Here is a 19998-nt window from a genome sequence, read left to right on the forward strand (position 1 = left end):
TTCCACCTAACCATCAGCAGAGGGAGGAAGTAGTTCATGTGTCGGGATGGTGATTCACGCAACCTTGCATGATTGTGTGTGTGTGTGTGTGTGTGTGTGTGTGTGTGTGTGTGTGTGTGTGTGTGTGTGTGTGTGTGTGTGTGTGTGTGTGTGTGGACATTTTTACCAAGATTACTCAAAAGCTACACTTAGATTTCAATCTTATTGTCATTAAATACACACCAAGTGTACAAGGGATAAAATAACATTCCAACTGGTACAACACAGGATTTAAAAAAACAAACAAAAAAAGAACTATATTTAAATGTATAGCAGCAAAAATACTACAAAGTGCAATAATAAAAATGACCTGTGGAGTTGTGGCGTATCTTCGTTTTGATTTCAGAAGTCTGATGACCCTGGGGGAAAGCTATTGCAGAAGCTGGTGGGAACGGTCTGTGATGGAGGGTGTGAGAAGTCACTGATAATGGTTCTGGCTCTTCGGTCCAACTTCCTGAATGGAGAAGTCCCAGTGGTTTTCTCCTCTATCCAAAATTATTGATGGATTTGTATGAACAATTTACTGATCCAAATTTGGAACTTAATGGTTCTGTCTTCAAAAATAGACTGCATTGCCTCACAGAAACAAAGTCTGGGGTTAAAATCCACCAGCTGGCTGCAAACGTCCTATGTGGATTTCTGTCCAGGTTCTAAAGACTCGTGTTTTAGGTTGATTGGTGACTTTAAATTAGCTTTCGAGTAACTAATCAATGGTTTCATGTCTGTGTGTTAGCCCCGTGATAGACTGCAAGCAAGCAATTTATTTATATAGCACTTTCAGATCAGCCCCCAGCACAAAGTGCTGTACACTTGACATGCCAGAAATGATACATTGAACAAGTTAAAAAAAATAAATAAATAATATAAAATAAAGAAAAAATATTTTAAAAAATAAGATGATAATTAAAATGACATTTAAAATAATAAAATTGGCACAAATAGCAAAAACAATAATAAAATAGTATAAAATGATCGTTAGAATTACATTTAAAACAATAAAGTCAGCACATTAGATTAAAACAATAAAATCAGGTTCAGACTATGTCATAAGCCAAGGAGTAAAAATGGGTTTTAATGATCTGTCCAAGGGGTACACTGGCTTTCACCCTATGACAGCCTATCATATGGGGATAGGCTCCACCCTTACTGTGACCCTGAATTCGATAAGTGGAAGAAAATGAAAAGATGGGTAATTCTTAAAAAAGATCTTCCAGAGAGGGTAGATTGCAATTCTTTTGTTAGAGAACACATGAGCTCATTTCCTGGTTGCTGAGCGTCCTAAGCAAGCTTTGGCAGCAGCTCATGTAGCCCATCTTTGCCTTCCACCCACTTAACCTAATATCATCATGCATTATGTAGCCAACCGCTCTGATGGTGCCTCGTGTTGGAGTGTGTAAGGCAGAAGGAAAGGTCCACAGTGTAATGTCTCTCATAAACATGGCCCATCCATCTTGTTGGATTAGAGGCTGTCACTATTTTCTTCCACTTGATGTGTGTGAATGTGTAGGACTACTTCACTCAGCACCTTTGATGTTCAGTGAAAGCCCAGAGGGAAAATCGTCTTTCCAAAAGCTTCTAATGGTCTCAGTTGTAGCAGTATGCTATTGTCAGGTGTGGTCCTTTTGTTGATCCCAGTTTGATGCCGCTTGTTCATTTGTGACTCGCCGTTTGAACTTCACAGGCTTTTAAATTAACAAAGCATCCCAGATCAAAAACGCAGGCCTGCAGCAGGAGCAGTGGCAGCGGCGAGGACCGTCTCCTTCCCCCTCATCTTACGCGCCGTGTCACTCAATCTGTATCAGCGCCTGAGTTCCGTTTGGTGTGTCATCGTGTGTGTCTCTGTGTGTGGGGGAGCTTTGTTTTGTGTGTGCAGCTGTCCTTACTGTGAGGTGTTTGGGCAGATGGGTGAGTGAAGACCACAGCAAAGAAGCAGATTTAAAAACAAGACAGTGTGTGCATAAAAGCCTTTCAAATTCTCAGTCTATCCTAATTCTGTTAAGGATTTATTTTTTTTTAACCGCTGAGCCACACCCTTGTGTAACAACATTATGATCAATCTGAAATGGATGAGCAGGATGTGTGGGGATAACAGCTTTTTTTCAGTTCTGTGAAATAATGATGGATTCCATTAGTTTTCAGTTCATGCAACTAAAAGATGGAGACTAAAAATCGTTTCGGTTTTTAGGTTTCAGTTTGCATAAAAAAAACAGGAAGTGAATAAATCTCCTTAACGCTTTCCTCCATAAACACAACATTGAACGACCTCTCCCGTGGCAAGTTTTGACACCTCAGTACAGATCAGTAAAGATTTGGTTTGATGACCATTAAAATAGTTTCCAAGGGCAGCTGCACAGAGAGAGATCACCTTTCCTAACCTCTGATGCATACCCAGTCGTTTTGTGTCATAATGAGGCAGAAATTATGACAGAAAGCACTCAGTTTAGAAAAGAGCTTCAAGGGTTACTTCTAGTAGGCTTTCAGAGGAGGCAACGAGTTAAAATAAGAATTAGTTAAACTTTTGGAGGAGCTTTGGGTTTTCCCCTCTCGCTCTGGCGCAGGGCCCCTTCCCGACTGGAAAGGATGACAGGCAGCTGATGAAACAACTGCCAGAGTCCTGAAAGGAGCAGGGATGGAGAGACACATGATTCACACACACTCTCTCTCTCTGTTTCTCAGTCTCCATCGAAGTGTAGTGAGAACTTGTACACCAGCGAGTCCAAGGCTGAGGATTTTTTTTGCTAAACCTTCATTCTTCCCCTTCACTCAGATTTCTCTCTTTACCCACGGCCTCTCTTTTTAAATAACCTCATTCTTTCTCCGTGCTCATAAGAGAAAACAACAGCTGATGTCAGCTGTCCAAACCCATTTTGCTCGTCTTTGTATCCTTCTGTCTTTTCAGTGTTTCACTGAGCCTGCAGCTGCAGCTCAAAGTCTCATTGTGATAAGAAAATAAAAGCATGCGTCTAAAACCTATTGTGGGTTCGTACCATAGGGCGGTGGACACTGTACCAAAGTGTGAGCACAGATAATTAACAATTTCAATCTCTTATTCGCTTTCTTTGGATATAACTATCCAAACCTGTTGTGCAGCTCTTGCAGTTCTTTGTCAGGAATTTTGGTTTTAAGTACAGATCGCAAACATGTGGGTGAAGGAATCTGAGGCAGAGAGTTTCAGTGGCGTTGTCCCCGCGGAGAAGCAGAGATTCTTGGAAAACTCCTGGTTGAATAAATCACCGCTGGCTCCTAATGAACTGTAGCTTGAATTTAAAAGGACAAAAACAACTCGTATTCTTCTTCTCCTTCTTTAAGCTGCTCCCATAGTAACAACAGCAGCTCGTCTCCTTCCTTCTCACCCTATCCCCACATCCTTCTCTGTCACATCGATGTCCTCTTCCCCTAAATCCTTGAATCTTCCCTGAGGTTTTCCTCTTTTCCTCCTGCTTTCCAGCTCCATGTTCAACATCCTTTCTCCAGTATATCCGCTTTCCCTCTTCTGTACATGTCCAAAGCGCTCGACCTGAGCTGTCCCTCTGATCTACTCATTTCTAATCCTGTCCATCCTGCTCACTCCCAGTTACTCCCATCTTTGTGTCAGGACTACCATCTTCAAACCGTACTTCATAGCAGGTCTCGATATCATCTTGTAAACCTTCCCTTTCACTCTTGCTGCTATTCTTCAGCCAGAAGCACTCCTGACACTAATTTTCACCCGTTCCAACCTGCCTGCACTCTCTTCTTCACCTATCTCGTGCAATAATAGGGTGAAAATTACACAAAAATGTAAGCAAAATCAACAAGAGAATAGGAAAAAGTAAAGTAAAAGATTAATATTTCACAGAGGAGCTTCATGAGTAAAAATCTGGGGGCAAAAGATTTTCTCTATCCACAGTTGTGGGAAAAGATGATAAAACAAGGTAGAGGCATGCTGTGCATAAGGCCTATAAGAGGAGTTTAATCTGATATGGTTCCTGTTGTTTACTCTGTGCAGCAGCAGGATTAGGTCGTATCTACAAACTGGAGATACTCCATCTTGTTATCCTGGCTTAGAGAGGATGAAATTGGAAAAAGGACAAGGTTATCTCAGCTTGGTCAGAGCATGTGCTTGTGTTTTAAAAGATGTGTGTGTCTGCAGGACAAAGCAATGCTGTTGAAGCCACAAATTTGCAGGGGCTAAATTCTAGAGGTGGGCAGATTGATCCAAATATTGACAGTATCAATACCAACACTGGTATTGGTAGTGGATGATACTAGAGTGAAAGGATCGATACTTTGTTTCTCTCCTCTAAGTTCCGTATATAGCCTACTGAATGGTGTTATTTATTTATTAAAAATGAAAAAATGTATCTCAAACATGAATATATTTTATTTATCCCTATAGGACATTTAAAAAGAGGTTGACATAAAGTCCTTTAAAAACAGGCACATTTAAATTCCAGCCCACCCCCCTCAAAAAAACAAAAACAACCCTGAAAAGTGTGTGTGTGTGTGTGTGTGTGTGTGTGTGTGTGTGTGTGTGTGTGTGTGTGTGTGTGTGTGTGTAGCCTTAAAACGTGTTCACAACTTGCCAGTTGATTATGACTCATGTCATATGTCATGACACACTGTTATGTATTGGCAATACTGGCCCTGTATTTATTTGATATCGGATCGATACCAAAATTTGTAGCATCGCACAGCACTACTGAATTCCTCCCGGACCACCTTGATTTCCAATTTTAAAGTCACGCGCTCACACAGGGACACGGTTTGACTACCACGTCACTCCTGCTTTGCATAACCGCCGGGGCTCGCGCCTTTGATTGGGCCGGCGGTGGGATTTAATCTGCGTTTTCTTTTATGACCGCCACGCTTCGCCTTCAGTCTGCAGCCGGACTCCTCCGCCACTCCTCCCCTTCGGGTCCGTCCTTCATTAAGGGGAGCAGCCCGTCGCCTCCTGCCGCTGCTCAAACGTGAAGGGAAGGACACGAGGAGGGACGCCCGCCGCTGAACGCGCGGCTCTATTGTTAGTTCAGTAAAATATACGGCTTCGCCTGCATATTTAGTGCGTTTCGCGTCGTCTTCGGGGCAGAAAGGGGCCGACTGTTTGTTTCCTCGGGAGTCTTAACGACGGCTGAAAGGTAACGGACAATTTACTACGCTGTAACGTTTCTGCCGCGAGCGACATCATTCGAGTTAGGCTACATCTTTGCACAGTTTTCTGCTAAATTTAAAAATTACAGTTCTGCCTAGAAGGGCTCACCCTCTTTGTTTTATTTTAGCATCTCTTAAATGAAGAAAGCAGCGTTTGTTTTGAAGCCAGACGCCCTCTTTGTGGTGTGGAGTGGTCGGTGTGTAGCTTGATGGGATGATGGATGTGAAACGTTAGCACGGAGCTGGGCGGTGGTTCCGGTGTGCCGTTCTGTCCCGGGGTGAAATTTATCCCGATGTACGGTGCTCCAGGTTCTCTGTTTGACAGGGTCTCCGTTGGCATCAGATTCAGTTTACTGAGCAGCTTCACGCCAGCCTCCCTGGCGTACACACGCTATTGTTCTGCGAGGCAGAACGACGGGGCCCTCTGCTAATCGGTGTTATTAAAGCTCCCTTTGAGGCGTTTAAATCACCCAGAAACTCTAAACCAGACTATTGGGGAGGTAAAATTGGAACCAGGCGTGCAAAGTTGGATATGTGGGCATCTTGTGTTTTCTTTTCCTCATGTGGTGTATCTTTAGGCGTTCATCTGAGAATCTTACTTTGCCATTCATGCGTTAAGTTCCCCAGTCATTTTAAGCACCGTGCACCCTTTGTTTTCTTGGCACTGCCAGCTTAGTAGTTTCTTTCCAAGATTACCATCAAGGCCTGTTTTCATATTTGCATCTCCGCACATGGGGTGATCTCACTCTCCACCTGGCAAAGCAGTAAGTAAGGCAGACTATCAGAGGCACCGTCTGCAGATCTCAATGATAGAGCGATGCTGTTTATCCTTCAGGTTTTGGCTGTGAGTCTGCATTACATAATCACTGTGTTTTGGGGCTTGACTGGGTGTGGTGTGGCAGGGCTTTTGGAATCAGGACCAGTGACTGTCCCTGGCTTCAGAAATGTTATTTACATGCAGGCCCTTGCATTTGGGTGTGTGTTTCTTACTCCCAAACCCATTTCATCACTTGGATGTGACACAGGGTGTGGATGACACAGCCACATGACACCCACCCTTCTCTGTTTATTCTGACTGTCTGGCTAAGCTCTTAGAGGGTCATTACAGGTTCACTGCTGCTGTGTCCTACTTCAGAGGATGAATCTGGCAAAATCTGCACTTCTGCCCCATTTAAAAGGCTCATCGGAAACGAATGGAGAAATGCAGTCACCTTTTAACTGAATTTGAGTGACTTGGCTGGTGTATTTGTGCACTTCCTGGTCACAGATGTCGAGCATATGAAGATGCATCAGATATCTACTGTTTTAGCAGCATATGATGGAGTGTAGCTTTAAAGTTAAGTAAAAGGCTCTCATATTTTGCCAGCCTGTGAACTTGGACACAGCTGTGTTTGGTTGGGTTTTTTTTTTTTTTTTTCTCCCCTCATACTGTACAGCCACTTCCCCTGCCCACACCCCCGTTTCCTCTTCCTCTTCCCAAAGGTCAAAGCAACCGAGAAGAAGGGCTTGAAATAGGTTTCTCATTTCAGTGTCTTCTGTAACCTTAAACTTCAATGGCTGGATAAAGGGGGATTTATAAACAGGAATGTGCAAGTATTATGAACTCCTTTTTAAAATCCAAACTATCAGTAGCACATGAAACATTTTTACATTATTAGTACAAGAACTTAAAAAAAAAAAAACCCAAAACAAACTACTATGTTGAATCGGAGGAATTGATTTAAGCATTTGCTTCAAGTTCTCCGCACATCCTTAAGCCCTGGTATGCTTGGCTTGTAAACTTTAAGGCTTGTTTTATGACTGAGCCTGGGCAGTGGTGCCTAATGGGGAGACTGCAGTTGTTGTTTTATTTCAGGCGTGACGGTCTGTGCGAAAAATGCAGGTGGCTGCGTTTGAGAAATCTAGTGTGACTGGCTTGTGTAAATGGGTACAGTGCACTAGGGAGCAAGTCTGTAACTGATTAACAAACCTGTCCTTTTGTTTTGCATGGAATGCTTCAGATACCTCCTTGTCAAACCTTGCCAGCTACGAGGCGCCTTCAGGTGGATTCTTGGTCGCGTTTGTGTCTGGTTGGAAAAATGCAGAAAGATTAAAAAAAATAAAAGCACTAACAGTGGCTGCAGCGCTTAGTTGTTTTTTTTTAACATTCAATTCTCTACACTCCAAACATGTTGCCTATTATGACTTCTCTATGACAGGAAAAAGGTAAAGGACCAGCAACAGTATAAACAACTGTTACAACACTAACAGACTGTCAGTGCTGGGATTGTTATTTGAGGTGATGGGTAAATAAAAGTGGCAATTTTATGTCTCAAGTTTCACTTTCAGTTTGATAACTGCAGTGATATTCTATAGCATTATTCCTGATTTTTGGCTATTTATTCAGCTTTGCATTGGCTCATCATGTGTGCATCGGCTCTGAGTGGATATGATGTCTGGGGTTCAAATCGTATTCAGTTCAACTCAGGTTTATTCATGTAGTGCTAAATCACTACAGCAGACACTTAAAGACATTTATATTGGAAGGTAAATGCACTAGAATTTTAGAAAGAAACCCCAACAATCCCATGGCACACTATGAGCAAGCACTTGGTGACTGTGGGAAGAAAAAAAAAGTCCCTTTTAACAGGAAGAAACTTCTGAAAAGATGCTGTAGGTAGTCCAAAAAAAAGACCTACTGGCAAATTTAAAAAGAAGGCAAGTTTAACCAATAGAGTATTAATGCCCCTGTGAAATCATTCTTGTATTAATCATTTAAATTTTGAAAAGAAATTAGAGCTCATGTCAATCAGTCACCTTATTTCATGTCAAAAGTCGGAGCAGATGAATGAAAAGCGCATAACCCTTGCACAGCATGGAGTATTTGCATTTTCCTGGAAGTGAGCTGGTTACATCTTGTAACCAGAGTCCGTCTCAGTCCCACACTCATGGAAATTCAATCCACACTTTTGTCGTACTATACTCATGTCTGATCTGGTGGAAAGTTCATATGATGATCTTTTTAAAAATTCTGATCAGAATGAAAAATTCCCAATAGCTAGATGTTAACCACCTCCATATCAACAAACCAAACGTGTGAGTGGTTGTGAGGTAATTAGAATGATGCTCGGTGCTCACACTATGGGACTTTGATATGCAATTAAATTTGCAAACAAAAGGCAGAAAAATGGCTGCAAAAAGACAAATATCCTAAGAGAAACCAAAGGGGTTCGGATACAGCATCTCATTTTTCTAGTCAAGCATTGTGGTAATTTTTATTTATTTTTATTAAATAAAAATGGAGCCAGAAGTGCTCATATTTAAGGGAGCTTTGCTGAGTTATCAGCTTTTACATGCGGTTTATTCGTTTATAATAAACTCACTGGGAAGAAACTCACATTTAGGGTTTTGTTTTCTATTTAAATTGTATTTTATGTATATATACATTTTTACTTTTAACCCCTAAAAGTTGTCTCATGATCGTTTTAGTAGATTGGACACCAGCAGATTTGCATAATGTTAGAGTGGCTCAGAGTCCACTCATGGGAATTTTGAAAATAAAATACTTGCAGCCAGGGGATGAAGTGGGATTTTTGCAGGCAAGATCTCATTATTTGCACTGTGGGACCAAAAAAGCAACCACAGAATTTGTGCTCTTAACCTCTCATAGATTTGTTTTCTTTGTGAGCCGGCTTGTGATTGGCTGTCTTGTACAGTCTATTGAGTTACATGTTAACTGGCACAAAAGAGCATGATCTTTAAACTGATGGTCACACACCTACAGTAACACTCTCCCCCTCTGCACTAGGTCACATTAGTTAACTATTGTCAGTTTTACCACAACACTGCAGAGTTTGTCGATCCACAGCCGATTCGGCATTCCCAGATAGCCTTTTAAGTAACACATTATTAGCCTTCATTTTACTTGTTATGAAATAAATAGATAATTTCAATACCTTTCTATGAAATGTCATTTGTTTGGTTGAAAGCTATAGTTGTGATATTTGAAAGTAAATGGTAAATTCTATCATGTTGATTAATGCGGACTCCTCTTCTGTAGCGCTATGCTAGTTGCTAAAGTTGGCTAAAAAGTGGTACCACAGCTTTGGTTTCCATCAGTGTCTACATGCATGAATGTCAAAAAGCTGGATTAATTGTGAGTGCAGGGCTGTGAGGCTACCACCAGTGTGCTTGAACCCTGCTCCACTACATCTGTTTAGGAAGACTTTAAGGGTTAAACTTTATTTCATCCTTCACCCTTGTTGCCTGTGTTTCTCTCTGTAGCTGTGGGATGGTAAGGATGTAATGCTCATCACTGTGGTTTGGAGGCTGGTACTTTGCTGCCCGTTAGGATAGAGTAGTGGATGCTGGCGCTGCATTTTTTTAGGTACTCTGTCTGGAACTGAAGCCAGTCTCAATGCACTGTAATTATTGAAACGGTACTTCAGCACTTTAGAAATATGTCTGTTAGCTCACTATGGTAGCCTTGAATGCCTTCCTAAAGCCAGATATTTTGTGGTTGTAGAATACAGCAAAATGGTTTTTAAAGATGTTTTAAAAATGCATTTATAGGGTGTATTTATATTATAGGGTGTATTTGTGTTGTAGCATTACAAAGAACAGGTAATGAGAGAACTGTAAACAATGAGTCCTGTGTTTGTGTGTGGCTAAATGCCAACGGTTTTAACTAGATTAGTTTTTGTATTGTATGAGTAATATGATGCCTCAGAGCTTGTCCCCTCTTTGACACGTGCAGCCTTCATGTCCGCTAAAGCACGAATTGAGTTTCCTGGCTCTGAATCGGCCTTTAGGAGGTGACTGTGTATGTAAGTTGGTCTGTATTACCTTAAGTCTACCATTTTACTCTTATGTGTGACCATTTCAATGAAAAACAAATATATTTTATGTTTGAATTAATCCTGCACTTCTAAATAATATTATATTCATATTGTGTTTTTGGCTAGTCTCATTTATCCTGGTAATTTCCCTAAGAAAGGGTAAAACATCTTTGTTGGGTACCACAGTTTATTTATTTTTTGCATACAGGAAAACTGAGAACTATTGATAACTAGATAACTGCCAGAGAAGAAGCAAAGTTCACAACAACAATAAAATGTGTGTTTGTTTTGGATTGGCTGTGTATCTTTTATTATCCTTTGCCTCTTTCATGTGCATGAAAGTCTGCCAATGTGTATTTAGTTATGTGTGTGACAGTTCAGGGGTGTGGCTATCAGAAGCATGGAGGCAAGGTGTGGGATCGGTATCCATCTGTCCTCACCTTACCCGGCCCGGTCACAGAGATCGTAACTAATCTGGCTGCGGGCTCTTCAGTGTTATTGACTATCCGCCTGTCTATAACCAGTTGGCTGGTGGACAGGGAGTAGCCACTGAGTTGATTTAATATGCCAAAAGTGATGTCATCTCTGGTTTCTCTACAGCCCAGCCATTCTCGATTTTCGATCGAAACTCGTAATTGGCTCTTGTTTTGAATTGAAGTTGTGGAAAATGTAACAGGCCTGTAACATAATGGCATATTTCTTCAATCTCCCTTGGACTACATTTAACTGCATTTGTCTTTTATCTATGTGTTTCTTATGGGGCTAAATTCTAGAGTTGGGTAGATTGATCCAAATATTGACAGTATCAATACCAACACTGGAATTGGTAGTGGATTATACTAGTGTGAAAGGATCGATACTTTGTTTCTCTCCTCTAAGTTCAGTATATAGCCTACTGAATTGTGTTATTTGTTTATTTATGTCTGTGAAGGTTCTCAGTCATCCAGGTCATCGTAGTCAAAGGAGCTTGCAAAGAAAAGCGTCTGGACTTCTTTAAGTTGCTTCTTTAAGTTGCTTGAAGCAACTTGAAGTCCAGACGCTTTTCTTTGCAAGCTCCTTTGACTATTTGTTTGTTTTAGTTAGTTATTAAAAATGAAGAAATGTATCTCAAACATGAACCTTTTTTGTTGACTGTCACATTATTTATTTATCACCTATAGAACATTTAAACAGAAGTTGACATAAAGTCCTTTAAAGACAGGCACATTTAGATTCCAGCCCACACCCCCTTAAAAAAACAAAAACAATCCTGAAAGCTGTAGGGTTTTGTGTTAACTAATTATTGTCAATTTAGTGGTCTTTAAAACAAATTCAGAATTTGCAAATGTCATGACACACTGCTCCCAAGGTAGTATTGGTATTGATGATGGCAATACTGGCCCTGTATTTACTTGGTATCGGCTCGATATCGAAATCTGTAGTATCGCACATCACTACTGAATTCCTCCCGGATCCCCTTGATTTCCAATTTTAAAGTCACGCCTCACACGTTTCTCGGTTTGATTACTACGGCACCCCTGCTTTGAGTGGGGTAATAGATTAGAGACTATGCTATTTTGAAAGGTAATATTTAACTCGTGGGCCAGGGCAGCTCCAACCAGCAATAAAATGTAAGTAACCATTTGGTGCGGTAAGGGTTGACCGATGGCAGATTTGAATGCTTCACTGCTTCACTGTGTGTTCAGTATATAAGAATGGGGTAGCTTCACACAAGTGTCCCTAGTCTTACAGGTGAAGTTTCAGTGCCAGCTGCTCCTCTGTCCCGCTGTTCCAGTTAATCCTCTGAGCACCCACCCCCCCATTCTCCTTAGCACCAAGCCTGAGTGAGGTACACACAATGGGGTCTGAATGTCCCCCCCCCCCCTCATAGCACTGTGATGTAAAACTCATTTATGCACACGAACATGTAAGAAGATCAGATGCGATTGCACAGAAATATTTCCATTCCTCTCCTCACTACTTAGATTTTTACCTCATTGCTGTTATTATTTGTTCCATTGTCAGGTTGTCCTTATGCCAGCAGGAAAGCCTGGCTTTTGCTTTTGAAAACCCTCCCAGGTTTGGAACAGATTGCAGCCCATTTCTCTGCAGTCCTTTAGACCACATCACTGCCAATAGCTGGGAGTCCATCTTGTTTTATTGCCACTCCCTTAAGGGCTAGCTGGCTAAGTCCATTTAACTTGTAGGTTCACTTAACCACCTGCTCCTAATGACAGTGTTGAGGAGCTTACAGTCACTTAGCACCTGTTAGTCTCCTGTATGGAATTGATTAAGCTGCATGCTTAACATTTAGTCCAACTCTAGTGATGAAAGTGTTTTTCTTTTTCTCTTTACCAGGAACATTGATTATTGTCAGTAAGCACTTTTTTTTTTTTTTTTTTTTTTTTTTTTTTTTGGTATCTGTGCAGAATGTTTTGCTGAAGTACTCCAAACACTTGTTTCTGGACAAGTGTTTTGGTGAAGACCGATAGACAACTTCTTGGCACGGTCTGGATAAACATTCATCAGTACAAATGCAGTCTTGGGTGCTGTGATGTAGGGCTTGTCAACACCAGCACATGGTTCAGTTATTTGGACAGAAGAAAAGAAACCAGTTAAGCTGCAAGATCACTCAAGGTTAATGTGGTTCTTTGTTAACGGATAACGAGGTTCTTGAGTGCCATTTGTTGTGTTGATGGGTTTTCTTCAAAGAGTGAGGAGCATGTGTAGGTAGTGCTGCCTTACATGCTTCAAGAGAATTTCATTGATGTTCATATTGGAACCATTGATAATGCAAAATGTAATGTTTTTGCTTTTCATTTCATGAATCTGTATTGATAGACTTGAGAGGATGTAGTCTAACTTTTTTTTTTTTTTTTTTTTTTTTTTTTTCCCCCCCTGTGGCTTACCTTTTGTGGTAGAACAGGTCATGTGGGTTACAAAACATTATGACTGGTAACAAGGAAATTGTGTTAAGCCACAGCTTAAGTCACAGCTCAGAAAAAATGTCTCAAGGAGGTAATGAATTGAGTTGCGCTGTTTTGGAAGATTAGTGAAGTAACAGGTTTTGTTTATCAGAAGTGTGGAAATGAGTGGAAAATGTATAGAATTCTGTTAAATAAGATAACGGACCCTTTTCTTTAAAATATGCACGAATGGTCACACCCAAAAGATCCACTTTGAGGTAATGTCTTCGATAGCAAATTTTTGGCCTTAACAGTTAATTTATGACAGATGCAAGGAATTTCTACAGTTTCTCACTAGCTCTTTGTAACTGCTGGAAAGCTACATAAAGTCAATAATCCAATCGCTGTATTACACTGCCCCCCGATAGTAGCTGACAAGCTGCCCCATCCTTCACTGACTTCCTGTTTACTGATTATTTATAACTTGGTACGAGCTGTCACCTTTTTTTAATATTTAATTATCTTGGATCAATTTGATCAAGTGAAGGGTTGTTCACAAAACATGGAGCAGGATGTATTTTCCACTATCTGTGCCATCAAGCCCAGATAGTGAATTACTCTTTGCAAGTGCATTCAGCCAGACCAGGTCTGGCTGTACACACCCACTGGGCAGTCTGCTGACTTAGCCTGTGGATCAGTGGCTTCTGGATCTAACAGCAGATTTCTAGGCCAACAGTTAATATTTTAATGGTTGGTTATCATTTACAGGGCTCGCAAAATCACTAGCCCGACGTCCCGGAGCTAGCGATATCTCCGGTCGGGCGACCAAAATCTGTCTCAGCCCTGCCCGTCGGGTTATCATATAGCCCAACGGGCGGGGCTGAGATAGATTTTGGTCGCCCGACCGGAGATATCGCTAGCTCCGGGACGTCGGGCTAGTGATTTTGCGAGCCCTGATTTACAAAGCACATATATATCTTAAAGTCCGTGGTTTCAAGAGAGAATTGTGGCAAATGACATCTCCGTTTTGCTCTTTATATGGACTCCTTGAGCTGCACGAAGCCATGGTCTTCTAACTCATAATTTGGTCCAATGAACTAGACTAGAAACTAAAAACTAGAGCTACTACCAAACAGCTCATTTCCTGCTTATTGAAATGCAGATTGGGTCGAAAGTGACTAATAAGAACCCAATCAATACCTGTTACTGAAAGTCGCAGTAATTTCCTTCTTGGATATGTAGAAATTTTGACAGGAAATTATGTGGAGGTATATTGACTCACCAGTGGTTTGTAATTGGGGAGAGTGGCTTAATGCACAGAGACTGAACTGTTAAGACGTTTGTTTTCCAAGAGCCAATTGGTTTCCTTTTCATTCTCTGTGAACTAAACACTGACTTGGTGATGAAGCAGAAACGCCACTTCTACCTTGTATGGTCAAGAGAAGCATGGATTTACACACACAGCCCCCGTTTACTTGGACTCAGTTTTCCTACCTACTTTTAGATTCTTGTTTGAAGGCTCGTTCTGTAAATCCTAAAGGTTTATAAAGTGGTGAGTACAGTAGGATTGAGTGAATGAGAGTAGGTTTCTTCATTTTTTTAATTTTTATTTTAATGAGGATGAAGCCTGAGCTCAAGGTTAGGAAAACCCCTGCCTTTCCCCAAACACCATTAAATGTCTTGATTTGTTTTTCTTGTAATTTGAGTGCCAGAAATCGAACACCCTCTTCCTGTTTGCCCTTTTTACACACTCATTTGAGCTCTCACTTGAACTGAATACCGCCTGTGTTTTTTTTCCTGTGTCGTACATGCATCTTGCTCAAACTCACACCAGAGGAAAGTTAATGATCAGTCAACCCATTTGTATACTTGGCCCTACTTCACTCTAGTGCTGAACACTCCCAGGCCTGAAACAATGGTCAAATTCACTACGGCAGCTTCCGTTTGCTTGAAAAACAATCTCCGAAGGTGTGGCTGTAGTAAGAATGCAGCGATGAATCAAGTGTGCCTTTGGAATTGCTGGAATGTAGGCAGGCCAGCAAATTCTGGTTTTCACTTTTTTCTGGCTGTCTCATTAATGGCAATGGATATTTTCATGTCACTCACACTTTGAACCTGCACCCTCTGCTCGTTCATACACTGCATCTTTGTGCATGTACACACAGCCCACGCATTCATCACTCTCCATTTGACCCTTGCACTGTTACTCATCTCATGCACATAAACGGACATGCACGCAGCCAGCTGTCGTTGCGTAGCCCCAAGGAGTCTTGAGGAAGTCAGAGCTGGAATGTGGATGGGGCGGATGTGCACTCGATACTGCTGCAGCTTTTAGGCCTTAACTTTCTTTTATTCTTCACTTTGAAGACGATGCAGCATCGACATGGATCATAAAGTAAAAGCTCAACCTTAATAAACTGATGTGGTCAGTTTCATGTAGCACTAACACATTTGCATTATGGATTTATCCTTTTTCTTAAATAATTTGATTTAACTGTGGGGTTCAGTTCTAAGTCTTATAGCCCAGTGTCTGACACACTGCTTTTTCAGCTAGCAGTCCAGAATGCACAATATTAGATGTATTGACACAATCCTCGTGGCCGTGTGACGCATAGACTAAGTTACAACGAAATGCGTAGGGGACAACTGTGCATTGAATAGCTGAAATATTTTCCTGTTTTACTTCACTGGCTTTTTCCCATTTATCTACAGTTTCTAAGCATACAGTCTGTCATGTGTATTTATGTCTCTGATATTTCATATTTACAACATCATTAGCAGTCTGGTGTAAATCTGCAGTTGACAGCATCTCTATCAACAGATCACCTTCAGCAGTCTGCACAATGCATCCCAAACCTCTGTCGTGCTCTAAACACAGCTAAATCCCCCTGTGCTTGTATTAACACAGTATTAAAAGTGACCCATTTTGTCAGGCACCACTTCTAACGTCTGGATGTGCAGAGGGCGAGACTGAGAGATGGGTTACGACAGATGCAATTTAAACTGCTTGAAGACAGAAGTCTGAAATAAAATGTAATGACACATATTTCTATTGCAGTGCAATGTAAATGCCACAAAGACTACAGAGTTCTTGCTCTGTCTAGACACACTCCCTCTAACAGTCTAATAAAGTAATGACTGCATTAAATAACACTCTCCTCTCCTGCTTTTGGCCAAATGCACTGCTGCAGTCTGTTAGCCTTCAGGCATTTGCTTTCATCACAAAATCTGCAAAATGTACTAGATGTCAGGCATATTGAGTGATGTTGACTAGAAAAGGGTACGCTGCACTCATGAGGATTATGGCTCTTCAGTGAACTGAATTTCGAACACAAAATCTTCAGTTCTAAATAAAAAAATAATGAATTTAAAGAGCAGAATTGGCCAAAAGTTGCTCTGCAGAGCAACCTCGCCGTAAGACATCGCTTATCTCTGCACGACCGTGCGGCTGGGAGTTTGTATATCTTTTCGCTTCCCATCTGTGCTACGTCACAAAGAGTCAGCTGGTCACAGATGATGCCTTTTACTTGCCCAAAAGTTGATTCTGTTCATCTGGACGTAGCGTTTTGTGGGAGAAACGCTTCGTCACTCATCCAAGTGACTCCTTCAGGCTCAGCTGACTGCAGGTTTCACCAATCTTATAAACAGTACATTTGCATAATGACTGAAACAAATGTACTGTTCATACAGCTGAGACTGAAGAAGTCACTTGGATGAGTGACGAAGCGTTTCTCCCACAAAACGCTACGTCCAGATGAACAGAATCAACTTTTGGAGATTTACTTACCTGGATGATTGAGCATGCATCAAGACGTTACCCGAAACAGGGTCACCATCTCAGAAGGAATGTGCTTTGAGCTTCTGTTTGCTAAGCTCCTAGCATTAGTAGCTTGACTGGCAAAACTATGCCAAGTACAGTACTGTCTGAGTAATCTGGGTAACGTTTATTGAGAAGAATAACCAGAATGTCTCCTCCAAGAGCTACACCCCAATAAATGTCAGTGCAAATATATTAAAATGGCTGAGAAGTGGTGAGGGGGATGTGAAAACAAACTTAATTTGGTATTTAATTTGCATACCACTATTCTAAGAGCTTTGCACATTTGGCTAATTAATCCTCATGTGAAGCTTGATGTTTTCCATGAGATGACACAAAATTACATTCGGTGCACTGCTCTCTCCCAACTTTGCTTACTTTGTGAGATTTTTAGCCACAAGAATCAGAGAAGGAAACATATGGAGTAGATTGAAACAACCGTAAAATCTGAAGTTAGCAAAGCAAATGGGTTGGGTCAGTTATTTAAAAGTAACACAGAAAAGGACTCTGTAGCTTTTATCGGCAGCTTTGGGGGTTGTGGTGGGGAGTTTAGTTTGGTTTAAAGACACCAAAAACTCTAAACAGACTAGTCAAACAAGTTCCTCCAGAATTTCCAACCAATAGTCCATGATGAATTTGCATTTAGAGGCATGAATCAGTAGTTATTGTTAAGACTTGATATCGAAAAGAAAATATTTAACCTTCTTGCTGTGGGAGAAAAAGTCTGGGATCTCTGAAAAAATGACGGGGAAAAAAAAGTTACTGTAGTGCATGCTGTTGTACACAGTGTGGCTTTATAAATGCACTGAGTAATCTGATGTCTGTGGAAACTCTTGCTCCTTGGAACTGTTAGTTTATGTCAGATGTTTTTGCTTATCTGTAGGGGTTTAGGACTTTTACAAATATTTAGAGTAGAGGAGAGTGCATTTGCCATAAAATGCAGGTCATTAAGTTTCTATAGTGGAAAAGCAGCTTTGCTCTCTTGGTTTACCTAATTTAACTACTTGACCATTTTCTAGAAGATATTTGCTGGGGGGGTTTCCTGTCCATCTTTATTCATTTGCCCAGTTTGTTTGCTGTACCATGCAGGACTTCTGCTTGCTAGATCATCCATCTGTATAGCAATTGACTGGTTCTAGATCTAAATGCAGGGGAAGTAGAGAAGGGGGTGGGTGGGGGGGCTATAGAAAACCAGGAGATGAGTGTTTAGGAGGGGGTTGGTAGAGGGCTCTGTGGTCAAAAGGGCAAAGACACGGGGCCTGTGGGTAAAAGGGATGATTGAGGGAGGGGATAAATCCATTAAGCATCTGGGAACAGCTTTGTCCCGTCATAGCAATATAAATTCCAGTTTGATGGTTAATAAGCTAAAGATCTGCGACTCGACTAGCACGCAATCTCCAGATTGCCCCTCGGGCTTTGTTTTCGTCACTTCTTCACCACAGCTTCTTTTATAATTAATGTCAAGTTCTGATTTTCCACAATTTCTGTCTGCATTTTTGCCATTGCACTAAAACTGTTAAACAGTCATAGGATGATATTTGTATTACACTGCATCTGTTCAACACAAAACTATCGACAACAAATGGGTTATTTGATGCTCGTTTCCCACCGTCTCATCGCCTGTGGGCTCTCAACTAGGAAAACCTCTCCTGGTTTTCAGCTCTCCAAACCACAGATTTTTTTTTTTTTTTTTTCCTCCACTGAGTTTTAAGCTGCTGGAAGCAATTTGGAGCAGTGGTGTGGTGTTTGTTGTTTTTTTTTTTTTTTTTTTTTTTTTTGGGGGGGTTTTTTTTTTGGGGTTTTTTTTTTTTTGGGTTTTTTTCCCCTAAAACGTACAGTTAAAGCAATTCACTTTCTCTTTATTGTGGTATTTTAATGGTAATTGCCTTTAGTTTAAGTAGATTCTTGGCCATTATTGATGCATTATTGTCATGGTTGTGCCACATTAGTTGATGGAGTAGTCACTCTAGAGGAGGGTGATTTTTAGTGAGAATATTTGCTGGCATCTCAGGCTGCTTGCTTCCTGTGTTTCTTAAACTCTCCCAAATTCCACTGAGGCCCCTTACCATAACTACCGTTTCCTTTGGCTGACAGGGACATAATTTATCATGTGAATCCATGATATTGCAGCATAGTTTAATTCAGCTTTAAGTTGAAGTACAGTCAAAACTGAGCTTGGAGGTTAACCCACATTTTTGTATTCTTTTTCAGCAGGACGTCCTTGTTAAGGATAAGAGGAACTGACCGTTCAGGACAGGTGTGAGCCCGTAGACGTAGATATCTGCATCAACTCTAGCAGCATCCACACGTTTCTGAAGTAGGGTATGAAACCGGATGGGGTTAGCATGGAAACCACAGAGCCCAGTGAAGGTGAAGCTGCTACTGTAACAGAGCCTTCCTCATTACAAGAAAACATAACTGAACAAGCCCCATCACAGGCAGATGATGTAGCAAATGATACTGCATTAACAGCTGCTCCAAAGGCCAATGGCAAACCAGTGCCTGCGCAGGCCAAAGTTAAACCAAAAGCTGGTGGGCCTCAAACGAAGCTTTTGGCCTCTGCTGGGGCTTCCAGCTCACGGCCTGGTACTGCCTCAAATCGCACTGCGAATGATGTCAGATCTGCCTCCGGTGTTTCTGCTGCTCCAGGCAAGAAGACTGCAGCAACATCTACGGTAAAAACATCTTCGTTAGCAGGAGCTGTACCCAAAAGACCACTGGGTACATCAGCAGTTTCCACAACAGCCAATAACCAAACTAGAGTGCCTGACAAGAGGTCTGCTGGACTTGCCAGGACTACCTCTGTGGCTGCTGCCACAGTAACAAATGGTACCAAACCATCAGTGAATGGCACACCTAAGAAGAAACTTGCAACGGAGACTGTTAATGGAGCTAAACCCAAAACTACAGGTGAGTCTTAAGGAGCTGTGACAGCTTAAGGTTCAACACAGTCCTCTAAATAAGGTATGATGAATAAACTGTCTTGTTCTGATTTCTCTGTCGTCTCATTGTCTTTTCTGTTTGTTTGTTTTTTTTGTTTGTTTTTTTTTTAGCTGTTGCCAGCAGAGCCCCTTCTACTGCTCCAAAAACCAGTGCTTTGACCACAGCTAAAGCTGCTGGTCCTGCTGCATCAAAAACCACAAGGTATGGCTTTCTGTCATAAACTGGGAACAGGTTCCAGCAGTTTACAAGTCTAGTAGCACAGTCTGTGAAAATGTGGGTGGAAAGCCCCTTTATTTTATCAGTGGTGTGCTAACAGATACCCCTCTCTTACTTCCTCCATCCTCTTCTGTTTCTTTCATACATGTCT

General features: G+C 41.3%; 1 protein-coding gene across 2 annotated transcripts in view; it reads left to right on the forward strand.

The window, feature by feature from the left end:
* Positions 1–4777: 4777 nt before the first annotated feature.
* Positions 4778–19998, forward strand: part of prr36a (proline rich 36a) — a 30237-nt gene continuing 15016 nt past the window's right edge. Inside the window, exons 1-3 of one of the 2 annotated variants that reach the window (XM_004539255.5) lie at positions 4778–5156; positions 18903–19598; positions 19742–19832. In XM_004539255.5, the coding sequence (XP_004539312.2) occupies positions 19013–19598; positions 19742–19832 (677 nt within the window). In that variant the 5' untranslated portion in view covers positions 4778–5156; positions 18903–19012. Of the gene's footprint in view, positions 5157–18899; positions 19599–19741; positions 19833–19998 lie in introns of both variants that reach the window. The other variant, XM_004539254.5, reaches the window with a different exon arrangement.

Source organism: Maylandia zebra, linkage group LG6 (genome assembly GCF_041146795.1).
Source record: "Maylandia zebra isolate NMK-2024a linkage group LG6, Mzebra_GT3a, whole genome shotgun sequence".
Taxonomy (NCBI): domain Eukaryota; kingdom Metazoa; phylum Chordata; class Actinopteri; order Cichliformes; family Cichlidae; genus Maylandia; species Maylandia zebra.